The following is a 15,333-nucleotide window of genomic DNA, read 5'->3' as shown; positions in this document are numbered from 1 at the left end:
AGACAACATGTCAGTTGTCGTTTGGGAAGTCCCACCAAACTTTCCTAGTGGCTACTCACATACCGGGGCAAGTCAATGTCATAGCCGACAGGTTGACCCCAGGGTAATTCAAAAGGCATTCTACACCAGTCCCCAGTCCCTACACACCTTTAAAATTGCGGCCTGGCTCCCTCCTCCTCTCGATAGTCAGGGAGACATGCACTGACCCAGATGATGTGGCACATTTTATCTTCTTCAGCCCACAGTCTGCTACTGAAGAAACTGTATTCTAAGCAAATGGAAAAGGTTTGCTATTTGGGCAACTCGGGGGCCTGGACCCCATTTCAATTTTCTGAAATCCATAGACCCACCCTTTAATGAGCAACAGGTTGTGTAAGACCTTCTGAAAGGTGCTGCTCTATTAAGACCTCCGATTTCTCATCCTGCACATCCATGATCTGATATTGTATTACATGCCTTGACTTTTTTCCCTTTGACGGCAGCTACCTGTGATCTAAAGTTTCTATCATGGAAGACAGCCTTTCTAGTGTTACTTCAGCAGCCAGAGGGTTTCAGAAGAACTCAGGCTTTGTCAGTGAAAACCCCGGGTCTTTCATACAGACAGGGTGTCCCTCAGACCAAATCCTTCTTTATTTTCCACACTACTAGATCCACACACTAGATTGATAGGACCAAACAATCAAGGAAAACAGAGCAGTTGTTTGTATCCTTTGCAGAAAACAAATACAAAGGTCACTATTGCCAAATGGATCAGGGACTGTATTACTCAAGCTTATATTTATTCTAACAAAGAGCTTACCACCTCTGTCAAGGCTCATTCTACAAGGCTATGGCTACTTGGTAGCATTTCATTCTAAGCTTGCTGTTGGTGACATTCATTTGTTCCACACAGCTCAGGAGTGTTTTCCAATGAGCCACCGATAGGCGCTAGGGACGCTGTCCCATCAGTCCGCCACATTCCCTAATAACCACCCCTCCTTCCCTTCCTTGGAGATCAGAGGATATCAGAAGGTCCGAATCCTGTTGTTTCATCTTGAAACATCTAACAACATGAATGCGGACAAACAAGATCTGGGGATTAGTGGTGGTGCATCCTGGGATAACGGCTCCGAGCCCATCAGTCAGAATGTAGGCGAGATGGATCCCAAACATCTGAAGTTATGGTGAGTACATAACTAAAAGTTATCATGTTTTGAGAGTCCAAATTTGACATCTCATGTATAGAAGTTATTACTGTACATCATCATAGTATCTAAACTCTTTCAAAGCATTTAAATTCAAGCAGTGTTTGTTTTCATTTAACATGATTAACCCAGTCAGCCTTTGTTATCATTTGACATCAATATTTTTAACTTTTCTAGGTCGAGATAGTAACTCATACTGGGCCTCACAGACGCTTGTGGATGGGACCACAGTTTCAATTCAAAACTATCCATCCTTCAGGCCAGACCACAGTAATATCTTCCAGTTCTTCTGTACTGCAGTCTCATGGCCCAAGTGACACTCCGCAACCTCTCATGGATTTTGATACTGATGACCTTGATCTCAACAGTCTCAGGTACAGAATGGAAGAATTTTCAGTAAAACTTAACTTATATCAACCCTGATTTTATCATTTAGTTGGAAAGGTGATAACAAAACATCCACTAAAGGTGTATCACTCTACAAATGGAACAGTAAAAACAGGAATGTAGTAACTTCTGGTTGTTTGGATATAAATGATTTGTTTCACAAAGTTCTGTACTGTATTTTCTCAGCAAAATGCATTTTCTTTACTTTTTTGGCTGTGTCTTTGTTTGCACATTTGTGATTGTGTGTATTTCTGTGTGCACATGAGAACAGTTAAAATGATTAAATTATTATGGATTTACCTGTAAGGTAGCCACACTAAGTCCAGGGAATAATGTCCGATACTATTTCTGAACAGTAGTTGTTGCTCAGTGTAAACAGCTGGCATCGTAGTGTAAGCTGCATGTACTGAGCAACTGCAGCATCCACTAGGAATGATTTTTTAACTTTTTATTGCAACACTGACTCGCAGCTGAGAGGCAGTATTGCAAGCCAAAAAGTTAGGAGCATAACTGAGACCTTTGAACACTTGAAGAGTTGCTGAGGCTTTTAATTTTGAAGAATAATTTTGCTTATTTTAATTGTTTAGCAAATGTATCTGAATGTGTTTACCCACTTGTTCTTAAGCATTTTCTGCTGTGATATTTAATTGTATAACATAGTTTCAATTTATATTGTTTGCTTCTACTTATCCTAGTGCCCATTTTACTTGCCTACTTCCAGTTACATGAACTGTGTATAGTTTTGTTTTTTATGCATTTTATACTGTCTGTAATTTTTAAATATTAATGAATGTGCCATACACTTGCATGTAGGTAAAACATTTCTTTGTCTTCCATTGGCCTACATATTGTCTGAAAAGGGACCTGTTAAGAGTGGTTCACATATCCAGTCAGACATCAAACAAATACAGATGTTGGGCAGGGAGAGTGTTGTTCAGTCAAATGATAACTCTACAACGGAGAATTAGTCTTTTTCGGTGAGGAGATATAGAGTAGGAGGAAAGCTAGGAGAGGTTGCATAACCATGGAAAAGTGAAAGATTTGTATTGTGGTACATCATTTGCATCATAAGTGGTAGTGCATGTTTTTGTACATTGCATTACCACCTGTTAATGACCATGTTCTTTCATTCTTTTTACTTTTTTTGTTTTAATTTATAGGTTGTATAAGAACACTACTGTTGCATCTTTATAGCTGTAGTTACGTTGGTTGGAGTGAGTGTATTTCAAAGATGTTGACAAAATCATCAGTTGATGATTATATCATGAAGGATATGATTTATTGCTGAGACATTAAGTTATTTTCAGTGTGTTGTGAATTCAGATGTGTGACTCTTCTTATTGGTGGTAAGTGACTGTTAAAGTGGAAAAAGAGAACATAGAAGTAAAAAAAATGCAGCAGTGTCATTTGGCTCAAGCAAGATCAGATGGACTCTGTGGGAATGTTGCATCATTGTATAAACAGCTCACTGGCATTTTATATATAAAATGCTGGATTTCAAGGTATAGGGAGAGGAGATTGCAGCTCAGAAAAGTATTATAAGGATTGTGATTACTTTGGTGAGTAATGTATACAGTGTAAGGTATTATATGAGCATACAGCAGAAAAAGGCGAATAGCAGGTTTAGAAAGAGATGCTCCAGATATTAACTTAGGTGAGGAAAATTGGAGGGACCTTCTATTGGAGAATAGATCTTTGAACAGATGGTGGTGTATAGTATGTAAGCTGGAACTTGGAAGTGTTTCTTTACAGTTGTAGTGTTTCACTGGAGACCGTTACTGTGTGAAGTGAAGGCAGCTCATGTTGCAGTGCCATAAGAAATGGAGGTCTAAATGTTGGTGTGCCATATATAATGTAGTCTAGCATGGCTGGATTCTGATTGGCTTAATATTGTGTACAAAGAAGGGAGGAGGACTGGGACATTGGTGTCTGCTGGCGCATGACAGTTGAGTTTTGTCGAAACAGTGTATGTTAGAAAAGGTAGAGAAAGGAAATGATTTGTGTTTTATAACTATGCAAGACCAACATAAAACCTGAAAAGTGTGATCTGCCTTGTCTGTTGTAAATGAACCTGTTATGTGATTAGTGTGACTTCACTGACAGATGCAGACAAACGGTTTAAACTCTTCACTGCTTTATATCGCGATGCATTGAAAGACGACAGTGCCTGAAACATGTCACTATATGTGCTAACATATCATGGCATCATTGTCAAACAAGTGTCACTGAGTATTTTAAGATGTTTGCAAAAAGGCAGCCTTGACCCAGCAATTTATTGCATTTTCATGTAGCCAAGATACCAGCAGGAAGAATTGTGGACTACCATGTCAAGGGGCATCCTAGATCATGTTGTGTCTTCTAGGTATGACAAGGGAGAAAGATTAAAGGTTGCAAAGTAAAGCAAGTGCACTTTCCTGGAGATGCTACACTGCTTATTTGAAGAATGACTTACATTTTTCTGGACTGTAGCTTATATATTATTCACAAGAGTGCATCACATAATGATATATGCTTCATCTGTCTTTCTCACTGTCAATAATCATCTCTGCAGAAGCAAAACAAAACACAGACCGTTCTTAGTGATAACAGGCATTTTTAAAGATAATCATGACTCAATGCAGGATGATGTTATCTCTCTGCACAGACAGGTGAGACCCTTTCTTGCATTGCTGGAAATCATATGGAGAGACCCGTTCTTGCATTCCTGGAAATCATGTATCTGTAGACATACGGGTTAGAAGCTGTCCAGAGTCTTTACCTGAAGACATACAAAGACTGGCAAAATTTGGAATACATATATTTGAGGAACAGAGGGACAGGAGTGTCATGATAGAAGCTTAAGCACTTGAAGGGAGCTGTTTTCAAGAAGACAGCTGACTCCAGTAAAAATATATATATCAAATGTTTATCTGCAGGCAAGCAGTAAAGAGTATTAATGCTTTCAAGGACAAAAAGAAAAAAGGTAGTTAATACAGAAATGTCTTGCACAGATGAAAGGAATGCATAAACAAGCTGGTACTGAGGGAAAAAAATACTAATGCAAATTATCCAAAGGAGGAAGTTTGTAAGGGGATTTGGTGGTGAATCGATCAGGAGAGCACAGGCATAGATAGATTTGGCTGTTAACAGTTGTATGTGTCAAAGAAATTTAAAAGGTGAAACAGTTTTAAGAATCTAAAACCCAGTTTAACTATGAGCTGCTGAAGAGCTCGTTTTTCATCTCACTGTGTACTGAAAATTAAATATCAGAAATAGTGAAACGAAAATCATAAAACATAACCTTTTTTTGCAGGGGGTGGTTAAGTCCCCCATCCCTCCCAGGTTATATATATCAACTGTATGATCACACCGTAGTACAGAAAAGGGGGAAAACTCATAAAAAGCCCACAGCCAGCTCTCACCATATGATAGATTATGGTGAAACTCTCAGCAACAAAACAAATCCATCTTGGAAAAACCCAGGGACAACTCATGGGATAGTCTGTAAAACCCATCAGACAAACGTGCTTGTTTTTAGGAGTGCCTCCATAGTTTTTGTCTGATCAAATGACTTGGCAACAATCATATAAGTAGAATCTATGGACAATCAAATCCATATGTACATAATCTGCACTCATTAACTTACCCATAAAGGTTTGCTGCCACCCAGTGAAACTACACATTGATACTCTGTGAGTGCTTTTGCCTGTCTCTCTGTATTTACATAAAAATGCTGAGGAACGGAGGTACGTTAAATGTGGAGAATGGACATATCAAGCTAGCAAGTATTGCAAAGTCTTTTAGGAAAGGAGAAAAACAAGAACAATGCACGTTAGGAAAAAAACTGCAGGGTAAATTAATAACTAAATAAGGGGAATCTGCAACTTATGAATGAAGACTACCTGATGTGTTATCCTGAAAAATGTATGATAGTGGAATAAATAAAGATGTGCAAGTATCATTTGGAAGTGTCTTGAAGGCGTTCATAAATCAGCATTGCTTATTGCCAGTGTGCACAAAGAAGTGCATTTATTTTCATATGGTAAATGGATAAGTGAGATAATCTAAGGGACCTTCTCCAGCAAAACTCCAAAAAAAGTAAAATGACAAAATGTTAGATGAGTAGATGGTAGAAACTTCATACAGTGTTAATAACATGTCGTACATCAATCAGGAAGATTATTGTCATTACTAAGAACTGCTACTCCTTTGCATTGACAGCAGTTTGCAGGTCTCTAGAAGTACATAATCAGCTATTGTCACATGCATGCTGTGTTGTTCCTATGCAAATGGCTGGTAACTAGACTGAAAGAGGATGACATGTTTGAGCCACAACTCATTACGGCTTTAAGTCATAAAAAGGAGTTCAAATTTTTAACTTTAAAGATATTCTTGCATGGGTGTAGTGAGGTGGTGTGCCACCATACCCCAGTAATTAACGTATACTAACTTTGAGTAATGTAGCGAAGGAGAAAGAGGAGAAAACTTAAACTTTTAAACTCATTGAATCAATGAGTTAAAAACTCAATGAGTTACTGCACAAGAGTTAATTTCTGATAATTGACTTGCCCTTAGTTCCAGTACAGAGAATGCTTCATCCCCACTGAACAATTTTATGTTCTTCGTGTTTCACTGTTGCAGTCATCACTTGTGGGTTATCCCTGCTGGGTAGCCCTTGACTGGCCCGAATACCAGAGTAAAGGATTTCCCTCCTGTGTTGGCTGTTCTGCGAGTGTGGTTGACGTCAGGTCATCAGAGCTATAGACAGCCGACGCCATTACATCAGTCTTTCCTACTGTGAAGCCCAAAGCAGAAGCAGTTTTGCGAGTGCGTCGGTCGACTGTTACCAAAGTGGGGACAACCATCTAATGCTAAGTACCCTGTTGGAGAATCTTTTTTTGTCTTAAACCAATGTCAGACAAAGTTAATAACTGTCTCAGTTGTGGAAAGCAGATAACACATCAAGACCTCTGCGTCACTTGTTTAGGCCCAGACCATGGCATTCCAGGGTGTCTGTTCTGTGCCCTCTTTAATGCTCATACTATTAGGAGAAGAGCTGATATTGTAGCAAGGCATTTTAATCAGTCTTTCCAGCAATGTGAAATGGCGTTATTCTCTCAGTTTCTAACTTACCTAGGAAGAAAAAGGATAAGGACAGGCTGCTAAAAGTTAGGCCCTCTCATGACTCCAGACTTCAGACAACTTTTACTTAAAGCAAGGGTACAGCTGAACATAGTGAGGCAAGTATGCAGTCCCTGACGACAGCCGATGAACCATTGCAGGACTCTACTGAGACCCATTCGGAGTCCAGTACGCCACTGGATCAGCCTCCTCCAGCCAGGATGTCACTTTCTCCTTACACAGTTTGGTCTGGAGCTGTTTGGCAGGCAGTGGCTTCCACTGAGATCCCACCAACATCTGAAGTCCGTAGTGGACCAACGAGGGTGCCGCCAGTCAAATTGACTCTCTATAAGGCTTCGGAACCAGCTAGGCCCAGGCCTAAATCTACCCCCAAAAAGCTCCCTTCCCAGGGCCCCAGCCTGCGACCTACTACTAGCGAACCTGTCCCTCAGTTGCAGCAGCTGTTCAGGATGGCAGAAGATCTCATTACTCTGATCAAGGGTAACCAACCCCACTCTCCTACACCAACCAAAAGAAAAAGAGACACCTCCCCAGAGGTCCTCACTGACCAGGAATCAATTGACTTTGTTTTAGAGGACTTGGACATAGAAGACCACCCCTTAGCAGCCTTCAGCCTTTCAGGACTAGGATGCTGATGACCCCATTCTGTCCGCCCCCCCCCCCCAAGGGACCTTTCCTTTGGGGAAACACTGAATACCCTCAAAGAACATTTTCAGTGGGAGGCCCAGGACTACCGCCAGTCTAAAAAGAGACTAAGGGAATTTCCTGATTTGCCTCAGCATAACCCCTGGCTATTCCACCTTTTCTCAGTGTTGTAGAGGATGTTTTCCTAGAATCTGCCCTCTCTCCAAATTCTCTCCCTCCAGTGCCCAGAAAGCTGGACAGATACTACAGGGTCAAGACTCGTACAAATTCCTTTTTAAAATCTGTACTGCAGATCCTGAAGTAATTACTCAAGTCCCTAAGGGAGCTAGGGCTACCTCTTCTAAAAACCCCATGTCAGCTGACAAGGAAAGCAGAGCATTAGACAGGATGGGTAAAAAAGTCTACACCTCAGCTACTTTAGCTGTCAGGGCATTAAATTGCCAATTTCACATGATAAAATTTCAGCAGAATCTGATTAAACAGAAAATGTTTGCCATGCCTGACAGTCGCACTACCAGAAAATTAACAGACCTCTTGTAGTCTAGATCTCAGGTTGCAAAGCACTCCTTGCATTGTGGTTTTGATGCCTTAGAAGTCTCTACCAGGGCTGCAGCTACAGAATCAGTTATCAGAAGACATGCCTGGTTAAGGGAGCAATCTTTGCCTGACCAGGTAAAATCCAAACTTTTAGATGCATCTCTAGATAAGGAGCAGTTGTTTGGCCCCAAGGTCAAGGAGGTCATCAAGAAAATAGAGGACAAAGCCAAATCCATAAAGACTGTCAAGGATTTTTTACAGGTGCAACCACCCAGGTTCAACAGGAACTTCCCTACTAAGCACTGATCCTTTTCCTCTCAAACAAAGCCAGTGCAGAGAAAGGGACGCAGGTACAGATCCCCTAGGCCGCAGGCATGCAGACAGCAAAGAACTAGGCAGTGGTCCACTGCTGCTCCTAGGTAGGGGAGTTCTAAGCCCACTACCTTTTCCAGGGACTCACAATGACTCCCTGCCCCCAGGTCCCCAGACAAACTAGGAGGAAGACTATCCCTCTTCCTAGAAAACTGGCAGGCCATCACCTCAGATCTATGGGTCCTGCAAATTATTACCAGAGGATAGAGATTCTATTTCAAAGAAAAACCCAGGAGCTCCGGTTGCCTGGACGTCCCTGCAGGCCAGACAGCAGAAGCATTTCGTCAGATCCAAAAGCTTTATGTCCAGGGAGCTATAGAACCCGTGCCCAAAGGATTTTACTCAAGACTGTTCCTGGTCCCCAGAAAAGAGGGCACATGGTGCCCTATCCTAGACCTCTCCACCCTGAATCTGTCCCTTCTGGTTCCAGAATTCAAAATGTTAACACTACAAATCCCCCATGCTCATGCCACAAGCCTGGCTAGTGACCCTAGATCTGAAGGATGCCTACCTGCATATCCCTATCAAACAGTCCTGCAGGAGATACCTAATGTTCAGAGCAGGGACCCAGCACTTTCAGTTCTCTGCACTGCCATTTGGCTTATCCACTGCTCCCAGAGTCTTTACAAAGTGCTTGGCTCCAGTCATTGGTTACTGCAGGCATAGAGCCATACACATTTACCCCTACTTCGACAACTGCCTCATACAGGCAGATACCAAGGAAAAGCTCCTACGAGACCTGTCCTTTGTACAGACCCTACTGACCTCACTGGGATTTGCCATCAACCTGGAGAAATCCCAACTATTACCCACATGAAGGATTACCTTCTTGTGCACCCTTCTAGACACTTCCATGCAAATGGCCTCCCCCCCCCCCCCAGAGACCTTCCTTCAGTCCTACTTCCAACAGCTGACACAAAAGACCCACCTCACAGCCAGGAAAATATTGCAACCCCTAGGATACATGGCTTCCTGCATCCTGCTGGTACCCCTTGCCAGATTGCATATGAGGAAACTGCAGTGGTACCTAAGAAACCTCTGGTGCCAACACTCCCAATCTCTGGAGCAACAACTCCCACTAATTCCTTGCCTAAGGAAGGAGCTTTTCTGGTGGGGCCAGGCTTGCTCCCCAAACAAGGGCCTTCCCTTTGTCTTTCGGCCACACAAGCAAACCCTGACCATGGACACCTCAGACATTGCCTGGGGAGCCCACGCAGGAACTTTGCAAACCCAGACCTTTTGGGAAAAGGAGGTTCTAGGTCTCCACATCAATCTGAAAGAGATGCTAGTGGTGCACAGAGCTATCCTAACCTTTCAAAAGCTTCTGTCACCAGGGGTACTCTTAATCAGGACTGACAACACTACTGTCATGTGGTACATCAACAAACAGGGGGGCACTCATTCTTACCCCCTGTGTCACCTTGCCATGGAAATCTGGGACTGCATCTCATAGCTCAATACTTTCCAGGGAAGCAAAACACCCTGGCAGATCACTTAAGCAGGCAGATCATGGATCCCCACTAGTGGCAATTGCACAAGGACACTTTCTTACAGATTAATTGCATCTGGGGAGAACCAGACATAGACCTTTTCGCAAGCTACCAAAACCATCAACTGACCAAATTCTGCTCCAGACAGTTTCACCCAAAAGCCTGGAGAGTGGATGCTCTCTCCTTCCACTGGGACAGCCTGTTTGTGTATGCCTTTCCCCCACTTCTTCAAATACACAGAGTACTACTCAAGATCAGAGAGGAAGGACCAAGGGCTATCCTGATTGCCCCAGACTGGCCAAGACGGCACTGGTACCCCATGCTCCTCAGCATGACCATGCAACCTCCCTTTCCCCTACCCTCCTCCTCAAACTTTCGCACACAAGGAGGGAAGCTCCTACATCCAGGCCTGGCCACAGTCAGGATAACAGCATAGCTGATTTCTCAAAGGCAGATAACTCTTCAATCTTCAGCAACAGACATTATTAAGGAGACTTGTAGATCCAGCACCAGGAAATCTTATTCAACTAAGTGGAAGAGATTCACCTGCTGGTGCTCCAGCAGGGGCGCTTCCAGCACTACAGCCTCTTTACCACTGCTCCTGGACTACCTGGCAGAGCTCCTCCATAAGGGTCTGTCTTACTCCTCTATCAAGATTCATGCTTCTGGTATCTGAGCCTACGTCCATGCGGATCAGCCTTTATTCTGTCAACACTTCTTAAAACATTTCCTCAAAGATGTGGCTCACATCAGACCACTCAGAAGGCTACCTGCACCAGCTTGGGATCATAACTTTTTTCTGGAAAAGCTGACTCTACCCCCTTTTGAGCCAGCTTCCTCAGCAGATCTTGGAAAACTGCCCCTAGCTGTCATCTCTGCTAAGAGGGTATCTGAGCTCCAGGCTCTTATGGCCACTGAGCCCTTCATCATCTTCCATGCGGACATGGTCTCTCTAAGAACCAGCCGCTCCATTATGCCTATAGTGGTCTCTGATGTAACCCTTAACCAGGCCATACACCTAACTACCTTCTTTCCTAAACCCACAAATAGAGGGGAGAGAATTCTGCATACCCTAGATGTGCACAGACAGCTGAGATTTTACCTTGAAAGGACCGAATCAGTCAGGAAAACTGACCAGCTACTGGTTTCGTTCGCCCCTAGGGCAGTGGGGAAACCCATTACTAAGCAGAGCATTTCCAAATGGATCTTTCATTGCATACATTTCTGCTACTTCTTCCATGGAAAGAATCCTCCCAAAACCATCAGATCCCATTCCACAAGAGCAGCCTGTACCTCCATAGCCTTTCTGAGGGGGTTCCTACTAAGGAAATTCTGGAAGGCTGCTACTTGGACACCTATACACACTTTCACCAAGCACTGTCAGCTAGCTTCATTCTCCAAATCCAGGGCAGGATTTGCATCTGCAATCCTGCAGGGCATGCTAGCATCCCCATAGTTTGTACAACTTTCCTCCACCCTCTTCCTTACCTGTGGGATTCTTCCCACAAGTGATGACTGCAACAGTGAAACATGAAGAACATAGTACAGTTGTGTACACTTACCATAAATGTAGATGTTCGAGTGTATTCACTGTTGCAGTCCTTTTTCCCTCCCAGCTTCCCCCTTTTTTCCTTATGTATATATCTTTTCTGTGGCTCCTTACCTTTAAGGGCAAGAAAAACTGATGTAATGGCGTCGGCTGTCTCGCTTTATAGCCTGACATCAGCCACACTTTCATAGAACAGCCGACGCGGGAGGAAATCCATTACTCTGGTATTCAGGCTGGCTGAGGGCTATCCAGTAGGGATAACCCACAAGTGATGGCTGCAACAGTGAATACATTTGAATATCTACATTTATGATAAGTGTACACAACTGTACTTTCTAAGTTGCGGGAAATTTATGGTGACACATGTTTGAGCCACAACTCATTACGGCTTTAAGTCATAAAAAGGAGTTCAAATTTTTAACTTTAAAGATATTCTTGCATGGATGTAGTGAGGTGGTGTGCCACCATACCCCAGTAATTAACATATACTAACTTTGAGTAATGTAGCGAAGGAGAAAGAGGAGAAAACTTAAACTTTTAAACTCATTGAATCAATGAGTTAAAAACTCAATGAGTTACTGCACAAGAATTAATTTCTGATAATTGACTTGCCCTTAGTTCCAGTACAGAGAATGCTTCATCCCCACTGAACAATTTTATGTTCTTCATGTTTCACTGTTGCAGTCATCACTTGTGGGTTGTCCCTGCTGGGTAGCCCTTGACTGGCCCGAATACCAGAGTAAAGGATTTCCCTCCTGTGTTAGCTGTTCTGCGAGTGTGGCTGACGTCAGGTCATCAGAGCTATAGACAGCCAACGCCATTACATCAGTCTTTCCTACTGTGGAGCCCAAAGCAGAAGCAGTTTTGCGAGTGCGTCGGTCGACTGTTACCAACGTGGGGACAACCATCTAATGCCAAGTACCCTGTTGGAGAATCTTTTTTTGTCTTAAACCAATGTCAGACAAAGTTAATAACTGTCTCAGTTGTGGAAAGCAGATAACACATCAAGACCTCTGCGTCACTTGTTTAGGCCCAGACCATGGCATTCCAGGGTGTCGGTTCTGTGCCCTCTTTAATGCTCATACTATTAGGAGAAGAGCTGATATTGTAGCAAGGCATTTTAATCAGTCTTTCCAGCAATGTGAAATGGCGTTAGTCTCTCACAGTTTCTAACTTACCTAGGAAGAAAAAGGATAAGGACAGGCTGCTAAAAGTTAGGCCCTCTCATGACTCCAGACTTCAGACAACTTTTACTCAAAGCAAGGGTACAGCTGAACATAGTGAGGCAAGTTCGCAGCCCCTGACGACAGCCAACGAACCGTTGCAGGACTCTACTGAGACCCATTCGGCGTCCAGTACGCCACTGGATCAGCCTCCTCCAGCCAGGATGTCGCTTTCTCCTTACACGGTTGGGTCTGGAGCTGTTTGGCAGGCAGTGGCTTCCACTGAGATCCCACCAACATCTGAAGTCCGTAGTGGACCAACGAGGGTGCCGCCAATCAAATTGACTCTCTGTAAGGCTTCGGAACCAGCTAGGCCCAGGCCTAAATCTACCCCCAAAAAGCTCTCTTCCCTGGGCCCCAGCCTGCGACCTACTAGTAGCGAACCTGTCCCTCAGTTGCAGCAGCTGTTCAGGATGGCAGAAGATCTCATTACTCTGATCAAGGGTAACCAACCCCACTCTCCTACACCAACCAAAAGAAAAAGACACCTCCCCAGAGGTCCTCACTGACCAGGAATCAGAGGACTTGGACATAGAAGACCACCCCTTAGCAGCCTTCAGCCTTTCAGGACTAGGATGCTGATGACCCCATTCTGTCTGCCCCCCCCCCCCCCCCCAAGGACCTTTCCTTTGGGGAAACACTGAATACCCTCAAAGAGCATTTTCAGTGGGAGGCCCAGGACTACTGCCAGTCTAAAAAGAGACTAAGGGAATTTCCTGATTTGCCTCAGTATAACCCCTGGCTATTCCACCTTTTCTCACTGTTGTAGAGGATGTTTTCCTAGAATCTGCCCTCTCTCCAAATTCTCTCCCTCCAGCGTCCAGAAAGCTGGACAGATACTACAGGATCAAGACTCGTACAAATTCCTTTTTAAAATCTGTACTGCAGATCCTGAAGTAATTACTCAAGGCCCTAAGGGAGCTAGGGCTACCTCTTCTAAAAACCCCATGCCAGCTTACAAGGAAAGCAGAGCATTAGACAGGATGGGTAAAAAAGTCTACACCTCAGCTACTTTAGTTGTCAGGGCATTAAATTGCCAATTTCACATGATAAAATTTCAGCAGAATCTGATTAAACAGAAAATATCTGCCATGCCTGACAGTCGCACTACCAGAAAATTAACAGACCTCATATAGTCTAGATCTCAGGTTGCAAAGCACTCCTTGCATTGTGGTTTTGATGCCTTAGAAGCCTCTACCAGGGCTGCAGCTACAGGATCAGTTATCAGAAGACATGCCTGGTTAAGGGAGCAATCTTTGCCTGACCAGGTAAAATCCAAACTTTTAGATGCATCTCTAGATAAGGAGCAGTTGTTTGGCCCCAAGGCCAAGGAGGTCATCAAGAAAATAGAGGACAAAGCCAAATCCATAAAAACTGTCAAGGATTTTTTACAGGTGCAACCACCCAGGTTCAACAGGAACTTCCCTATTAAGCACTGATCCTTTTCCTCTCAAACAAAGCCAGTGCAGAGAAAGGGACGCAGGTACAGATCCCCTAGGCCGCAGGCATGCAGCCAGCAAAGAGCTAGGCAGTGGTTCACTGCTGCTCCTAGGTAGGGGAGTTCTAAGCCCACTACCTTTTCCAGGGACTCACAATGACTCCCTACCCCCCCTGCCCCCAGGTCCCCAGACAAACTAGGAGGAAGACTATCCCTCTTCCTAGAAAACTGGCAGGCCATCACCTCAGATCTATGGGTCCTGCAAATTATTACCAGAGGATACAGATTCTATTTCAAAGAAAAACCCAGGAGCTCAGGTTGCCTGGACGTCCCTGCAGGCCAGACAGCAGAAGCATTTCGTCAGATCCAAAAGCTTTATGCCGAGGGAGCTATAGAACCCATGCCCAAAGGATTTTACTCAAGACTGTTCCTGGTCCCCAGAAAAGAGGGCACATGGCGCCCTATCCTAGACCTCTCCACCCTGAATCTGTCCCTTCTGGTTCCAGAATTCAAAATGTTAACACTACAAAAACCCCCATGCTCATGCCACAAGCCTGGCTAGTGACCCTAGATCTGAAGGATGCCTACCTGCATATCCCTATCAGACAGTCCTGCAGGAGATACCTAATGTTCAGAGCAGGGACCCAGCACTTTCAGTTCTCTGCACTGCCATTTGGCTTATCCACTGCTCCCAGAGTCTTTACAAAGTGCTTGGCTCCAGTCATTGGTTACTGCAGGAAGAGAGCCATACACATTTACCCCTACTTCGACAACTGCCTCATACAGGCAGTTACCAAGGAAAAGCTCCTACGAGACCTGTCCTTTGTACAGATCCTACTGACCTCACTGGGATTTGCCATCAACCTGGAGAAATCCCAGCTATTACCCACACGAAGGATTACCTTCTTGTGCACCCTTCTAGACACTTCCATGCAAATGCCCCCCCCCCCCCAGGAGACTTTCCTTCAGTCCTACTTCCAACAGCTGACACAAAAGACCCACCTCACAGCCAGGAAAATATTGCAACCCCTAGGATACATGGCTTCCTGCATCCTGCTGGTACCCCTTGCCAGGTTGCATATGAGGAAACTGCAGTGGTACCTAAGAAACCTCTGGTGCCAACACTCCCAATCTCTGGAGCAACAACTCCCACTAATTCCTTGCCTAAGGAAGGAGCTTTTCTGGTGGGGCCAGGCTTGCTCCCCAAACAAGGGCCTTCCCTTTGTCTTTCGGCCACACAAGCAAACCCTGACCATGGACACCTCAGACATTGCCTGGGGAGCCCACGCAGGAACTTTGCAAACCCAGCCTTTTGGGAAAAGGAGGTTCTAGGTCTCCACATCAATCTGAAAGAGATGCTAGTGGTGCACAGAGCTATCCTAACCTT

General features: G+C 44.2%; 1 protein-coding gene across 1 annotated transcript in view; it reads left to right on the top strand.

Annotated features, from left to right (window-relative positions):
• Positions 1-15,333, top strand: part of LOC122787696 (BCAS3 microtubule associated cell migration factor) — a 4,651,713-nt gene that overhangs the window by 4,381,267 nt on the left and 255,113 nt on the right. The window contains exon 21 of the mRNA XM_044054546.1: positions 1,362-1,558. Within this exon, the coding sequence (XP_043910481.1) occupies positions 1,362-1,558 (197 nt within the window). The remainder of the gene's footprint in view (positions 1-1,361; positions 1,559-15,333) is intronic.

This window comes from Protopterus annectens, chromosome 13.part0 (assembly GCF_019279795.1).
Source record: "Protopterus annectens isolate FY-2018-M chromosome 13.part0, PAN1.0, whole genome shotgun sequence".
Classification (NCBI taxonomy): domain Eukaryota; kingdom Metazoa; phylum Chordata; order Ceratodontiformes; family Protopteridae; genus Protopterus; species Protopterus annectens.
The sequence above is the reverse complement of the archived record's forward strand: the minus strand, read 5'-3'. Positions and strand labels throughout refer to the sequence as shown.